The sequence below is a fragment of the Trichosurus vulpecula genome, chromosome 3 (genome assembly GCF_011100635.1).
Source record: "Trichosurus vulpecula isolate mTriVul1 chromosome 3, mTriVul1.pri, whole genome shotgun sequence".
Lineage (NCBI taxonomy): Eukaryota > Metazoa > Chordata > Mammalia > Diprotodontia > Phalangeridae > Trichosurus > Trichosurus vulpecula.
In genome coordinates this window covers 213739337-213753050 of record NC_050575.1, presented here as the reverse complement: position 1 = coordinate 213753050, position 13714 = coordinate 213739337, and the positions used below count along the sequence as shown (strand labels likewise).

The window sequence follows — 13714 nt, the reverse complement described above, 5'->3', positions numbered from 1 at the left end:
AGAATAAGTGTTAAAGGCAGCTAGGTAGCATGGTCAAGAGCACTGGACCTAGAGTCAGGAAGACCTGAGTTTGAATCCTGCCTCAGACACTTAGCGGTGTGGCCCTGGGTAAGTCATTTAGCCCCTATTTGCCTCAGTTTCTTCATATGTAACATAAAAAGGTTGGAATGGATGACCTCAAGTGTCCCTTTCAACTCTAAATTTATGACCCTGTGATCCTTTTAGCACTTGCACAATTCACGTCCAGATGACCAACAATCAGTCTGTCTCATGGCATGCAGTATCTATTGCTCTGGTTGCAGAAGCCCCTGGATAATGGGCACTTTCTTGTTAGAAAGTATTTTTATTGACTCAGTTTCCAAAAGAGAACCAGCAGCTCCAGGGGCCCTTTGGCATATTACAGGAATAACTGGATTCCAACCTCATCCATACCCTTATAAGCTCTGCAACCCTGGGTTAGTCACTTAATTTCTCAGTTTCTTCACCTGTAAAATGGGGGTGATAGCAGTGCCTTCCTCAGAAGGGTGTCATAAGGCTCAGATGAGATCATAAGCATTAAGATATTAAATGGCAGCTCTTACAGGACCGCAGGGAAAGCAGTCCCCTTGATTCTAAGTGCAGCGGCCTTGCTCTTGCCTAGAGATAATACCACATTACAGGCCTCAGGTGGCACCTTGTCACCAAAAGATGTGAAATAAAACACTGAGAAGACAACCTGGCACAATGAATGGAGAGCTAGCCTGCTGGTCAGGAAGACCCAGGTTTAAGTCCTGACACAGACATAACCTGAAAGGGTGATCCAGCGCCAGTCACTTCACTGATGGCAGAGGGGTGGGGGTGGGGCAGACAGTTTGCTAAAACTCCACATAGGGGAGCAGGTGCTGATCTGCATTGGTAGAGGGAGTTTCCTCAATGAGAGCTCCCTTTACCAAAGAAATAACAAGTCTGGTCTGAAATAAACAAACAAAAATAATGCCTGGCTCATCGGGAGTGGAAGAAAACCTACGTTTGGGAGTCTGAAGACCTGGGTTCAAATCCTAACTTGGATACCTACCAGTCATGTGACCTTTTTTCTCTGAGCCTCAGCTTCCTGATCTGTACAATGAGGATAAAAATTAAGTGCTACTACTTCCTGGGGTTGTGTATCCTGAGGAAAGTGCCTTGCATTAATTGGAGGGCAATGGAAATGTGAACTGTTATTATTAGAGACAAGCCCCCAAGGGCCATCTGACCCACTCCTTTCATTATGCAAATAAGGAAACTGAGGTCTCGGAAGGTGAAGTGATTTACCCCCAAGGTCACACAGAGTCAGGATTTGAACCTAGGACTTCTTACCCCAGAACCAGTTTTCCACTGAACCATTATGACAAAACCACCAAAAAGAAAGAATAAATCCCAGCACTCCAATCCCAAACATCCATCTTTTTTTGACTCTCATCTCACACTCACTGGAGGAAACGTATTTCCCCCCATTTGCTTCAGGGAAAGGTTATATAACCAGGAGACAATAAATTCGGGAACTCCGAGCTCAGCATGCCTCGATTAAGGTCATTAAGCTTGCTGTCTCCTCAGCAGGCAGGAGGCTCCTCCATCATCATAAGAGAATGTGCTAAGCATTATTTGTTTGGGAGGGATGCTTTTAATTATAATTCCTCCCCAGATTTCCTGGCTCTGCCTGAGATACAATTCCACATACTGCTTGGCTCTGCTCAGCCCCCTGGGTATCTCTCTGCCCAGCTTCAGTGGCCTTTAAAACGCTGAAGGTTCTTCTTGGGTTAATGTGCAGGTGAAGTTGGGCTGAGGTGGGAGGAAAGAGGAAGGGTGGGAGGGGAGGACTGCTGAGAATCCATTCTGAAGGACCCTGGAGGCCACAAGTGACCACCAGCACTGTCTCATGGCAAGGAGCCTGTCTCCCAGCTGAGTAGAAAAAATAGAATCCTGGAGTAGAATCCTCCTGTTAATAATGGACATTCTAGAACGCTTAGGGGTTTGCAAAGTGGTTTCCAAATGTGATCTCATGACAACCCCATGAGGTCCATGCTATAGATATTATTAATCCCTATTTTACAGATGAGGAAACTGAGGCTGAGAGATTCTATAACTTACCCAGAGTCACCACAGCTGGTCAGTCTCAGAGCTGGAATTTGAACCCTGGTCTCCTTGGACCCAAGGCCAGCACTCTATCTAATATAGCATGTGGAAGTCATTTAATAGAGGCCTTGCCCAAAGCATGGCTCCCCTCCGCACATCTCCAGCTGCTAATGAACAACAACCCTCCCCACTCTCCTCACCACCCCCCAAAAAAAAATAACAAACTCACTACTGAGAAAGTCAGGCCATTCCATGTTGAGGTTTGGCACTAATTGTTAGAATGCTCTTCCTTATGCTGAGCAGATGTCTCCCTTGAGGTGACTTCCACCCACTGGCACTCACCATAATAACTCATATTCATATCAGGCTTTAAGTTTTCCTAACAGTCACCCTGTCAGGCAGGTCCTATCATTATCCCAATTCTGCTTATTTTTATACTTCAAACATCTATGATTTTTGTCACGAAGGGCACCCACTCCACCCAGACAGATCACAATCTCTCCTCAGCTTAGTAGGTGGTCATCCCCTGATCGCCAACTAAGTAATGATTCCCTACAAATTCAGCCAGGCCGGTCCTTAGAGAACAGATATCCTGTCCGTTATTGGGCCTTGAGGGACAGAGTAATAGAAACAGTCCCCTCCTACTTCGGAGCCGTGTGGCCTTGGACAAATCACTTAACTTCAGTTTCCTCATTTGTAAAATGAAGTCATCGGATTGGATGACCAGTCAAAATCCCTTCTTAGTCTAAATCTAAACACATACTTTTCCAGAACTTGCATAAATCCTCTGTGTGGATATCTGACATGCACCCATGGCGTAACTCATATCATCTCCCATTTGCAAAGCACTTTTACAGACACAAGATCATCCTGACAGAGGAACTGAACTTCCTCTATGTAGCCTTTTGATTCTCAGTGACAGACCCTTTGAGGTCTCCTCCGGGGCTGAGATTCAAGAATTTAGCAAAGAGGAAATTAGAAAAAGCTTGCATTCTACTGAGAGAAGGCATCAATAAATGCAAGATATGAACAAAATAATAAATACAAAGGAAACTCAGGGTAAAAGAGCACTAACAATTAGGGGATCAGGAAAGACAGGAAGGGATGACACTTGAGTTAAGTCTTGAAGGAATGTAGGAATCCTAAGAGGCAGAGACGAGGGAGTGCAAAGCAGGTATCACAGGTGATCATCTATGCGAACTCCTGGAGGTGAAAGATGGAGCACTGGACACAAGGAACAGCCCCCCATTCTCCTTCCATCTCCTCCTCTCCCCTTCCTATTTCCCTACAGTTTCCTCTTCCCCTGGTACCTTCTCTCTTTTATCTTCCTTGACACCATGATAGTTTCATTTTCATTTTTACCTTTGCCCCTCTTTCCTTTGCTTCCTCCCTCCCCCACCTCTTCTCCTTTGTTCATGCAGCTACTGAGTCATATAGTTTCATCTTACTGCATACCTTAAGACTTCCAGCTGAAATGCCATTGCCTCTCTGGTGCTATTGGAGAGAGGGAGAAAAGGAAGGAAGAAAGAAGAGGAGAAGGAAAAGGAAGAAGAAAGAGGGAGGAGAGGAAAGGAAGAGAGAGAAGAGGGAGGGAGAAAGAATGCACATATCTCAAAGAAAACTTAGGGAATTCGTTAACATGTACAAAAAGATCACCCTTAACTCAAGCAGTTCTGGAAACTGGTGGGCCGCTGAGGTTAGTTTGTCTTCTCCAGTGACCCTGCAGGAGGGAAGAAAGCACCAGAGAATGAGACACAGATAAGATCTCCCTTCAATTTTCCATAAGAGCTTCTCATGCTAGTGTGGAAGGCAGTGTGATTCTTGTCTTTGGGGCTTTGACAGGGTTCATCGCTCACTGGAGATGTTATAAGGACTCTGGGTTCCATGGTGAGAATAAAATGACAGTCCTTGAAAGGGACTGATGAAGGTCAGGGAATTAATATTTCACTTAGCTGTAATTTCAGTGGAGTGAATCCTCCCTCCACTAACATGAGCCTTCTTAGGAAAAGAGCATCCAAAGTTGTTCTCATCAATAAAGGGATCCCCCTATAGCCAACCTGATGGATTCCTCCAAACTTTGTCATTCTGGGCCTTAAATGACATCCATTTATCCATCCCTAGATCCATACTTAAAGCCCACCCCATTTGGTAGGACTGCCCAAAGCTTATGTTCCTCTGGCATAGCCTCAGAAGCCTTAGGGCTCCTCCATACCACAAAGGGCACTGGAGTTGGATCTGAATGGAGAAGCAACCTCCCAAGGTTGTTGTGATGATCAAATGGCTTTCTTTGAGGCCCAACTAAAATCTTCCTTTCTACAGGAAGCTTTCCCCAACTTCTCTTAATTCCAGTGCCTTACCCTGTATATAGCTTGCTTTGTATATATTTCTTTACATGTTGTTTCCCCCTCTAAACTACAAGCTCCTTGAAGGCAGTGATTGTCTTTTGCCTCGTTTTGTATCCCCAGCTCTTATCACAATGCCTGGCACTTAGTAGGTGCTTAATAAATGTTTAGTGATTAATTAATTCATAGGAATAGAGTAATGTGTAATAAGGCTGAAAAGGCAGGATCAGACCCAGCTTGTGAAGGACTTTGAAAGGCAAACGCATGGATTTATGTTTGATCTGGTAGGTAATAAGGGAACCACTGGAGTTTATTGAGTGGTGAAGTAACATAGTCAGACCCGCTATACACATTAGGTGAATCATTATGGTGGCTTGTGGAGGATGGATTGGAGTGGGAAGATATTTGAAGTGGGGAGACCAATGGAGAAGCTATTATAATAGTATGGGCAAGAGGTGACAAGGACCCAAGCCTGCAAGTTGTTCATGTGAGTGGAGAAAAGGGAATATATGTGTGAGATATGTTGTGGAAGGAGAAATGACAAGATTTGGAAATTGGTTGAATATCGGGGTGTGAGTAAGGAGTTAAGGATGACACCAAGGTTTCAAACCTACGGGAGTAGGATGGTAGAGCCCTTAACAGAAAAAGTAAAGTTCAGAAGAGGGATGGGATGTTGGGGGTGGGGGAAAGGTTAGAGCAGGTAATGAAATCTTGTACATGTTGAGTTGAAGTCCAGTTTAAAACATCCAAAAGGCAGTTAATGAATCAGAACTGGAGCTCAGGAGAGAGGTTAGAGCTGGATTTATAAATCTGGTAATCATCGTACAGAGATAATCGAACCCAGGGGAGCTGATGAGATCACCAAGTAAGAGAAAAGAGGATCCAGGATAGAGCCTCAGGGAATATCCATTACTAGTGGACATAATGCATATAAATAATCAGTGAAGGAAATTGAAAAAGATCGGTCTGACTGGCGGAAGGAGAACCGAGAGAGAGAAGCAGTATGAAAACCCAGAGACTCCATGGTGGAGAAAGTGTTAAATAGTGTCAAATGCCAAAGAATGAGAACTGAGACAAGGCTATCAGATCTGGCACGTGAGAGATCACTGGCAAAGTGGGAGAGAGAAGAGCTATGGAGATGAGAGGGTCATAGACTTAGGCCTGAAATGGATCTCAGAGAGCATTAGGTCCAGTCTCCTCATTCTATGGATGAGCAAAGTTAGGACAAAGAAGCTGTGTCTTTTCCAGGGTCATACAACCAATAAATGTCTAAGGAGAGATTCAAACTCGGGTCTACCGGCTCCAAGTCCAGTATGCCATGTTGCCTCTCATCATCTAGTCCAATCCTTTCTTCTTACATATGGGGAAACTGAGGCCCAGGGAGATTAAAGTAAGCTCCTTCAGTGACTATGCCCTACACGTTTCCCTGTTCTGGCTATCCATTTTGTTCAGTACACCAAGGATACCTAACCCAAAAGAATCAATACCAGCCTGGTCCTTGCTTCCTCCATATTCTTACCTGTCCTCCCCATCCATTCCTAAACCAGAGCTCTTTCGTCTTGACTTTGCAAAAGTGTTAATACCATTGGATGGGCTTCCTTCTCTTAACCTATTATTCCTAGGACGTGGGGGGGGGGGATGGAGAGAGGGGGAGTAGAGGAAAGGGAAGAAAATGAAAGAGAAAAGATGGAAGAGGAAGAAGAGGATGGAGGAGGAGAGAGAATATTCAGAGCAGGAGACAAAAACCAGGGTTCAAGTCATAACCAGGTGTGGTTCAGTGACATGGAGCAAGGTGGCATAGCCCTAGGGTTACAGCTTAGGATGGTAATGAGCACTACTGGCCTTTTGAAACCACGGGTAAAGTAACTAGGTCTGGGGTAGAACATGGGCACAAAATAAAATGCCTAGCAGAGATAATTGGCTTCGTGTTCGCTACAACTGCCTGTGGTGATTTTAGGTAGCTCACGCTGCCTTTATTTTACTGTTTTAATCTTTTTCCAATTAAGGGAGTTAGCAGCGCGGGTACTCCAGTTTTAGGTATGGCATGGATATAGTTGTGATTGAGTTTCTGTCCCATGTCGAATTTCATGTTAGGTGCTATGAGCACAGCCCCTGCCTGGGGGAGAGAAGAGGAAAAATGAAGTAAAAAGAGAACAAAGACGAAGCAAAATCTTACTATGGTTATTAACATTACGATAACCATTCTAGCAACAAGGATAGGATCAGAGGGTTTTGAACTAGAAGGGATCCCTTCATTTATAGATGAGAAGACGAAGGCACAAAAGGGTGAAATAAGTTCTCCAAGGTCACATAGCTAGCAGGTATCAGAGCCGGATGGCCATCCCTTCCTTGCTGTGAAACACTGATCATAATCATGTAAGGCCGGGTTGATATGTTTTACTGAACTGGGTGGGTTGGGTTTTGTTTGGTTTTTACCTTTTGTCACGTGAGATAACTGACTGTGTAGAGGAGAAAGGAGGAATATATTCAGAAATGAATGTGATGTGAAACAAAATGTATAATTAAAAATTTTGAGTAGCTGAGTCAGGATTTAAACCTACCATCTTACTATGATTCTCAAAACAAATGCTTTGTCCCAAAAGCACAATGCTTTTTTTTCTTATAAGCTGTGTGTTTAACTGTTTTTTAAAAAAATAGAATTAAGCAGTGAAGTGGGGATAGTCAAGGAAGGCTCCTTGGAGGAGGTGATATTGAATTCAAGGATGGGCTTCATGGGTGTCTGCCCAGAGAGACAAAGACACGGTACAAATACAGACTAAGCCAGGGAACGGAGAGAAACCTGGCTGTGCGCAGGGCTCCCCCTGGTGGCAACACATGGGAGTTCTCACCTTCTACAATAAAAACTGAAGGGAAAAGCACGGCCGTTGATTGATTCTCCTTTTTCTTGTCTTTTATTACAGTTCACTGGCTGTTCACCACATGTGGAGCCAGCGGGCCCCAGGGACCCACGCAGACCCAGTGCACCAATGCCTACAGGAATTCCAACCTGAGCGTGGTGGTGGGCAGCGAGGGTGCCCTGAAGGGTGTGCAGATCTGGAGAGTGCCAGCCACCGACACGTACAGGTGTGTGTGTGTGTGTGTGTGTGTGTGTGTGTGTGTGTGTGTGCAGATCTGGAGAGCACCAGCCACCGACACGTACAGGTGTGTGTGTGTGTGTGTGTGTGTGTGTGTGTGTGCAGATCTGGAGAGCGCCAGCCACCAACACATACAGGGGTGTGTGTGTGTGCGTGTGTGTGTGGGCAGATCTGGAGAGCGCCAGCCACCGACACGTACAGTTGTGTGTGTGTGTGCGTGTGTGCATGTGTGTGTGTGCGTGTGTGTGTGTGCAGATCTGGAGAGTGCCAGCCACCGACACATACAGGTGTGTGTGTGTGTGTGTGTGTGTGTGTGTGTGCAGATGTGGAGAGTGCCAGCCACCGACACGTACAGGGGTGTGTGTGTGTGTGTGTGTGTGTGTGTGTGTGTGCAGATCTGGAGAGTGCCAGCCACCGACACGTACAGGTGTGTGTGTGTGTGTGTGTGTGTGTGTGTGTGTGTGTGTGTGCAGATCTGAAGAGTGCCAGCCACCGACACATACAGGTGTGTGTGTGTGTGTGTGTGTGCACATGCACATGTATGTGTTGAGGGGAAGAAGAAAGGATGGCAGGGATGGAGGAGGGGAGAAGGCAGACAGAGGGCACAGCTTGCCTTTTCTGGATAGAATTTGAGACTGCGATGTGTCTTTTGCACAGAAAGGCATTCGGAGTCTTCTGTAAGCACCCACTGTGCGCAGAGCACTATGTCATGGTGCCAACAGTCCAAGAGGATAATAATAAAAAAATCACTGATAACTATAGTGTTTCATTTAGATAACCCTTACACTTTACAGAGGCCTTTACTCACAGCCTGGGTTCTCTGAATATCTTTATGCCCATTTTTCAGATAAGCACAAAAAGCTCAAAGGGGATATCATGGTTACAGGGCGAAGTTAAGTTGGAGACATTCTGCCATACTCTGCGCGCTCCAAAGCCAACACAGTCTTAGATGCTTTGTAAATTGAGATTGATCCCATCATACCCCACTGTTACTCCTAAACACGTGTGTACATATGTAGGGAGGCATCCGTATATTCATGTATATACATACATACATGTATATATGTGGGAAACTCCCTGTGTGGAAATTCCCTCCATTGATGCAGCTGCGCAGTCCTTCTGCAAATTACAGTCTTAGAGAACCGCCCAGGACAACGAGAGCTTGTGACTCACCCAGGACCGCACAGCTGGTATGTCTCAGAGGCAGGGCCTGAATAACAGCTAACGTTTATAGAGCTCTTGCTCTGTACCAGGCACTACGCTAAGGCCAGTTATTGCAAGTATTATCTCACCAGGTCCTCACAACAACCCTATGGTTATCCCCACTTTAAAGACTGGAAACTAAGGCCTATAGCAGTTAAGTGACTGGCCCACAGTCACAGGGCTATTAAGTGTCTGAAGCCAGATTTGAACTCAGATCTTCCTGACTCCATGCCCGGAGCTCTAGCCATTGCACCATCTTGCTGCCTTTCTGTCATCAAGGTTGGCCTTCTTTCCATTATGCCATACTGGCTCTCAACATAGAATTTCCTAATGTAATAATGATAGTAGTAGGGTGTTGTTGCTTTACTTGCCCCTCCTCTACAGGGTAGTTGTTCATTCACCAGGCTATTTCAGCACCTGCTTTCTGCGCAGCACTGGGCCATGTACCTGGAAAGACACAGAGATCGTTAAGACACATTGCACAGACCCTGCTGTCATGGAAAATACAGTATAGCAAGGGGGTACAGTATGCGGACATGACTATATAATAATTATTCCGTAACTATAGAACCTTCCAGAAGGTATCATGCGAAGAGAGTAAGCCTCTCACGCTCCTAAGTCAGGATGCCTGTTTGTGCAGTCTGAGGAGAGAAAGAACACTTCTGAATAGGCACAAAAGGTGATGGAGCTAGGAGGAGGCTTCATGGAAGAGGTGGCATTTGAGTTAGGCCTTGTATGATGGGTAGACAATATCAAAAGGCAGACATGGAAGGAAAAGGGAGGGGCATTCCAGGTGCAGGAAATGATATGAAAGGAAGCAATAAATCAGAGGTCTTGAGCTAGGAGGAGCCAACAATTCCAACCCCCTCGTTTTACAGATGACGAAGCGAAGGAAGTTTAAATGACTTCCCCAACATCCCACGGGTAGCAAACGTCAAAGGTGGGTTTGAATCCAGGCTCTGTGACTCCACAGCCAGGACGCATTTCTGTGCACCTCACCGTGGCTTCCTGCTGCTCTTTCATCTCTCCCTACAACCCTGATTCAATTACAGGAGCATGTGGGAGTGTGTATCACTCCTGGGGACTCATCAGTCTGATCTCTTTCCCCCACTTTGCTATAGCATTGTAGATTGAGCCAAGGTCCCTGGCTCCCAACTTTAGCTTTGCCATTGCCCAATGGTGCTCATTAGATGCTTGCTAAAAGTATAACAGGAAATGGACCCACACACTCTGACTCCTTAAGGATGGACAAGTGCCCCTCAATCCTGTAGCAGAGGGAATTGACTGTTTATTATTCTTACTTTATCAACAAAAGCAACAACAACTTCAGTGCGGTATAGCCATACTCCATGGATAGCTGGTCTGACTCAGATCAAGTCATGTAGAAAAAATACAAGACTCCGGAGTCAAACGACCTGGGTTCATATCCCACCTCTGACCCTTACCTGTGTGCCTTTGGGGGAGTTATTTAACTTCCCTTGGCCTCAGATTTCCCATCTGTAAAATGGGGGATTCAGTGAGCTGATTTCTACTCCTTATAGTTCTAATCCATATCTGTGGTCCTATAGGTTGAATGACTAAGAACTACAGAGAACGGTTTACAATTCAATTCAATTATGTAAATATTTATTGAATGAGTAAAAAAGCACTTACTAAGCGCATAGTAATTGCAGCTCATTGTGCTAAGTTCTGGAGATGAGAATAGAAAAGCAGGACAATCCCTCCTCTCAAGGACTTCGTAGTCTGAAAGGGGGGAGACAGAGCACGATGCTTTGGAATATGGGCATCTGGAGAGCAGGAAACATCAGCTGAAAGTCAGGTGGGGAAGACCTTAGGGTACAGTGACAAAGCAGGTACAATCACCTCCTCTTCAATAGCATTTCCCCTGATGAAACCATGTCTGTTTCTGATGTTGATCCCTGCGGGGATGTCAAGAACTCTGGATCGGAGAACTTTCTTTTCTGGGTCTTGGGTTGTTATGGCTTCTGAGGAGGTTGAGAGCTCCTGCATCTTCTGTATGAGAGATAGTTGCCTGGGCACATCTCTACAAGGGTAGCGCTCCTTGGATAATGGCTAAGGGATTGGGTTAGAAGCAGGGCCAATCGCATAGCAGGGCTCTAGATCTGTTGGTATCTGAATCCTGGGCTGTCTTGACAGGTCTCCAAGGGGCAGTGGTGGTGAACATGACTAGAACATGCTACCTCTTGTTTCTCCCTCAAGTTGCCCTGGCACTTCAGGCAGACTGCAGGGGCTTACTTGCCCCAGTGGTGGTGGGTAGCAAGGTACCTACTTCAAGGAGACTGCTGGGGCTTACTCACCCCAGTGGTAGTGGGTGATCCTCATTTGGTGTTGGTGGTAGTACAGACAGCAGGCCCCTTCTCTAGAGTTTGCTTCCCTGGGTGGTTGCAGGGGCCAGGCTGGTGGCATAAATGGGTTGTGGTTCAGGGGGTGTATAAGACATTATCCTGGGCTCTCCAAGAGATACAAAGATGATTAAGACATAGTCCTTACCCACAAAAAGGCTACAATCATCAGGGGAGAAGTGGAAAGAGCACTAGGTCTTGAATCAGAGCCTAGGTTCAAATCCTACCACTGATGCTTACCACTTGGGTAACCTTAGGCAAAAATCATCTAACTTCCAGGAGCCACCGTTTCCTCATCTGTAAAATAAGGGGGTTGGACTGGATGGCCTCTGAGGTCCCCTTTTTTCTAGATCTTTGATCCTAAATTATTTAGCCTCCCTGTATCTCAGTTTCCTTATCTGTAAAATGAGCAGGGGTAGACTGTATGTTAAATCTATGATTCTATTTGTTCCTTGCAACCCCCTGCCCCTCCTACAGCAATATAGCACAGGGCTGAGTATAATTCCATTCCCCTCCCCTCCTCCAATATTTAAATCCTCTGGGAAGGAAAGGATGAGGGGAGTAGTTTTGTTTGTTTTCTTTTTTCTCCATTAAATGTTTTCATGGCAGAATTGCCCCCACTCTTGGGACCAAAGGATAAGTGCATTTATAGGGCTGCTCTTGCTGGAGTGAGGGCTTTTAGGAAGGCATTCTATATGGAAGTGCCATAATGAAGTTTGGTTGCAATTAAGTTAGCAACTCAATGACACCAGACTGGCTCTTGGGAATCATGTTCCAAAGATAGTGTTTGCACTGGCCTGGCCCTTGGCTACCAAGGACCTCTCCTGTGCTTGCCCTCCCAACCCTCCCTCCTTCCCAGATAAGAAAGCACAAGGGAGCTGGGATCAGGAGGAGAAAGAGGAAAGAAAGAGAATAAATTGCTCTCAGCACACGCACTATGTGTTCAGGACCTCCTCTAAGAAGTCCTGTGAGCCTGGAGAAAGCTGGGAGAGGACAACAAATTCCTACAGTAACATTGATGGGCCACCTTTTGTGCATTCTCTCTTAGAAAGAGAATTCCATATGGTTCCATACAGTGCACAATTATAAGCACCTGCTATGTGATGAAGTAGATAAAATTCTAGTCTTGGAATCAGGAAGACCTGAGTTCAAATGCTGCCTCCGATACTTCCTCTTTTAGCCATAGTTCCCAATCTGTAAAAGGAAGGGGTTGAACTTGTTCTTTAATAGATAGGATTTATGCAGCATTTTCAGCTTTGCAAACCCTAATTCTGTTTCTATTATTTCATTTGAGCCTCACAATAACCGCGGGAAGTAGGAGCTATTGTGATCCCCATTTTACAGATGAGGAAACTAAGGCAGAAAGAGGTTAAGGGACTTGCCCAGGGTCACACAGCTGTCAAGGGTCTAAGGCTAGATTTGAACTCAGATCTTCCCGACTTCAGGTCCAGGGCTCTATCCACTGTACCACCTAGCTCCCTTCTAATTCTGAATCTATGATCTTAGGTACCAAGGATGCTAAGACAGAAATGACCATTGGAGAAAATGTCAAAAGAAAGGGCTATCTACAAGCTGTAAGGGGAGCATGAGCCCTGTATTTGGTCAATCAAACAAAAAGATTTATTAAATTCCTGCTAAGTGCCAGACTTTGCGCTGTCCACTGGGGGTACTAAGACAAAAATGAAGCAGTTCACGCTCTTAAGGAACTTGTATGAGTGTTCTACTGTGCTCAAAGCACTTTAGATAGCCATCAGTCAGTTAATGAGCCTTTATCAAGCAATCATCATCCAGCCTGTTTTCCCATTCCAGCTCTATCGGAGAGGGGAGGCCATGGTACAGCCTCCAGAACCACAAAGGAAAGAAAACCACTCATCTTGTTCTCCTGTTGGGTCATAAATGGGAAGGAGCCAAATAGCTCGCCATCTCCCAAAACCCTCAGTGGCTAACCTGTCCTCTAATCTGTAGGGAGATGGATTTAATATATTAATAATAAACCCAAGCAATGAGTACTCTCCAGCCCGTACTACCTGGGCTCCTAGACACCCCCATGACCATACTGATCCACCACTTTCCCGGGGTGGGGGGGACTACATCCAAATGCAAACCTTTCTTTCAGTTTGGCGTTCACTCATTGGGCACTCTAGTTAGAAGTTATTTCTACCGGGTGCCTTATTCCTCTTCCATATTGACCACAAGGGGAGCATTCAGAAAGCAGTAGGAGAACAAGGATTCTGTTTCCCCAAGAGTGTCCCTGAAAGGGGAATGGAGGTACTACTGGGAATTCAAACAGAGGTCCCCCCTGCACTGCCCGTCACCCACTGCCCCTGGTTCTCTCTGCCACTTCCTATATCAACACTCACATTGAATGTCTGTGGAGCTTTTCCTTACAGCAGCCCTGTGAGGTAGCTAGTGCTAACATAATGTTGTTTTATAGATGGTGGAATCCCGGAGCCGGCAGGGTTCTCAGAGGTCAGACACTTCAGTCCATTCCTTAAAAATAACTCAACAGCAACAACATACCCCACATGTAGTCACCCTGCTTTTGTTTGAAGGGCCCTTTCCTTGAAGGACAATATTCCCCCCTCCCAAGTGCCTTCCTGCTATTGATCATCTCCAGCTT

The 13714-nt window shown here is 45.6% G+C and overlaps 1 protein-coding gene across 1 annotated transcript in view; it reads left to right on the top strand.

Annotated features, from left to right (window-relative positions):
* ALK (ALK receptor tyrosine kinase) overlaps positions 1–13714 on the top strand; it is a 1045272-nt gene that overhangs the window by 954956 nt on the left and 76602 nt on the right. The window contains exon 12 of the mRNA XM_036748712.1: positions 7355–7517. Within this exon, the coding sequence (XP_036604607.1) occupies positions 7355–7517 (163 nt within the window). The remainder of the gene's footprint in view (positions 1–7354; positions 7518–13714) is intronic.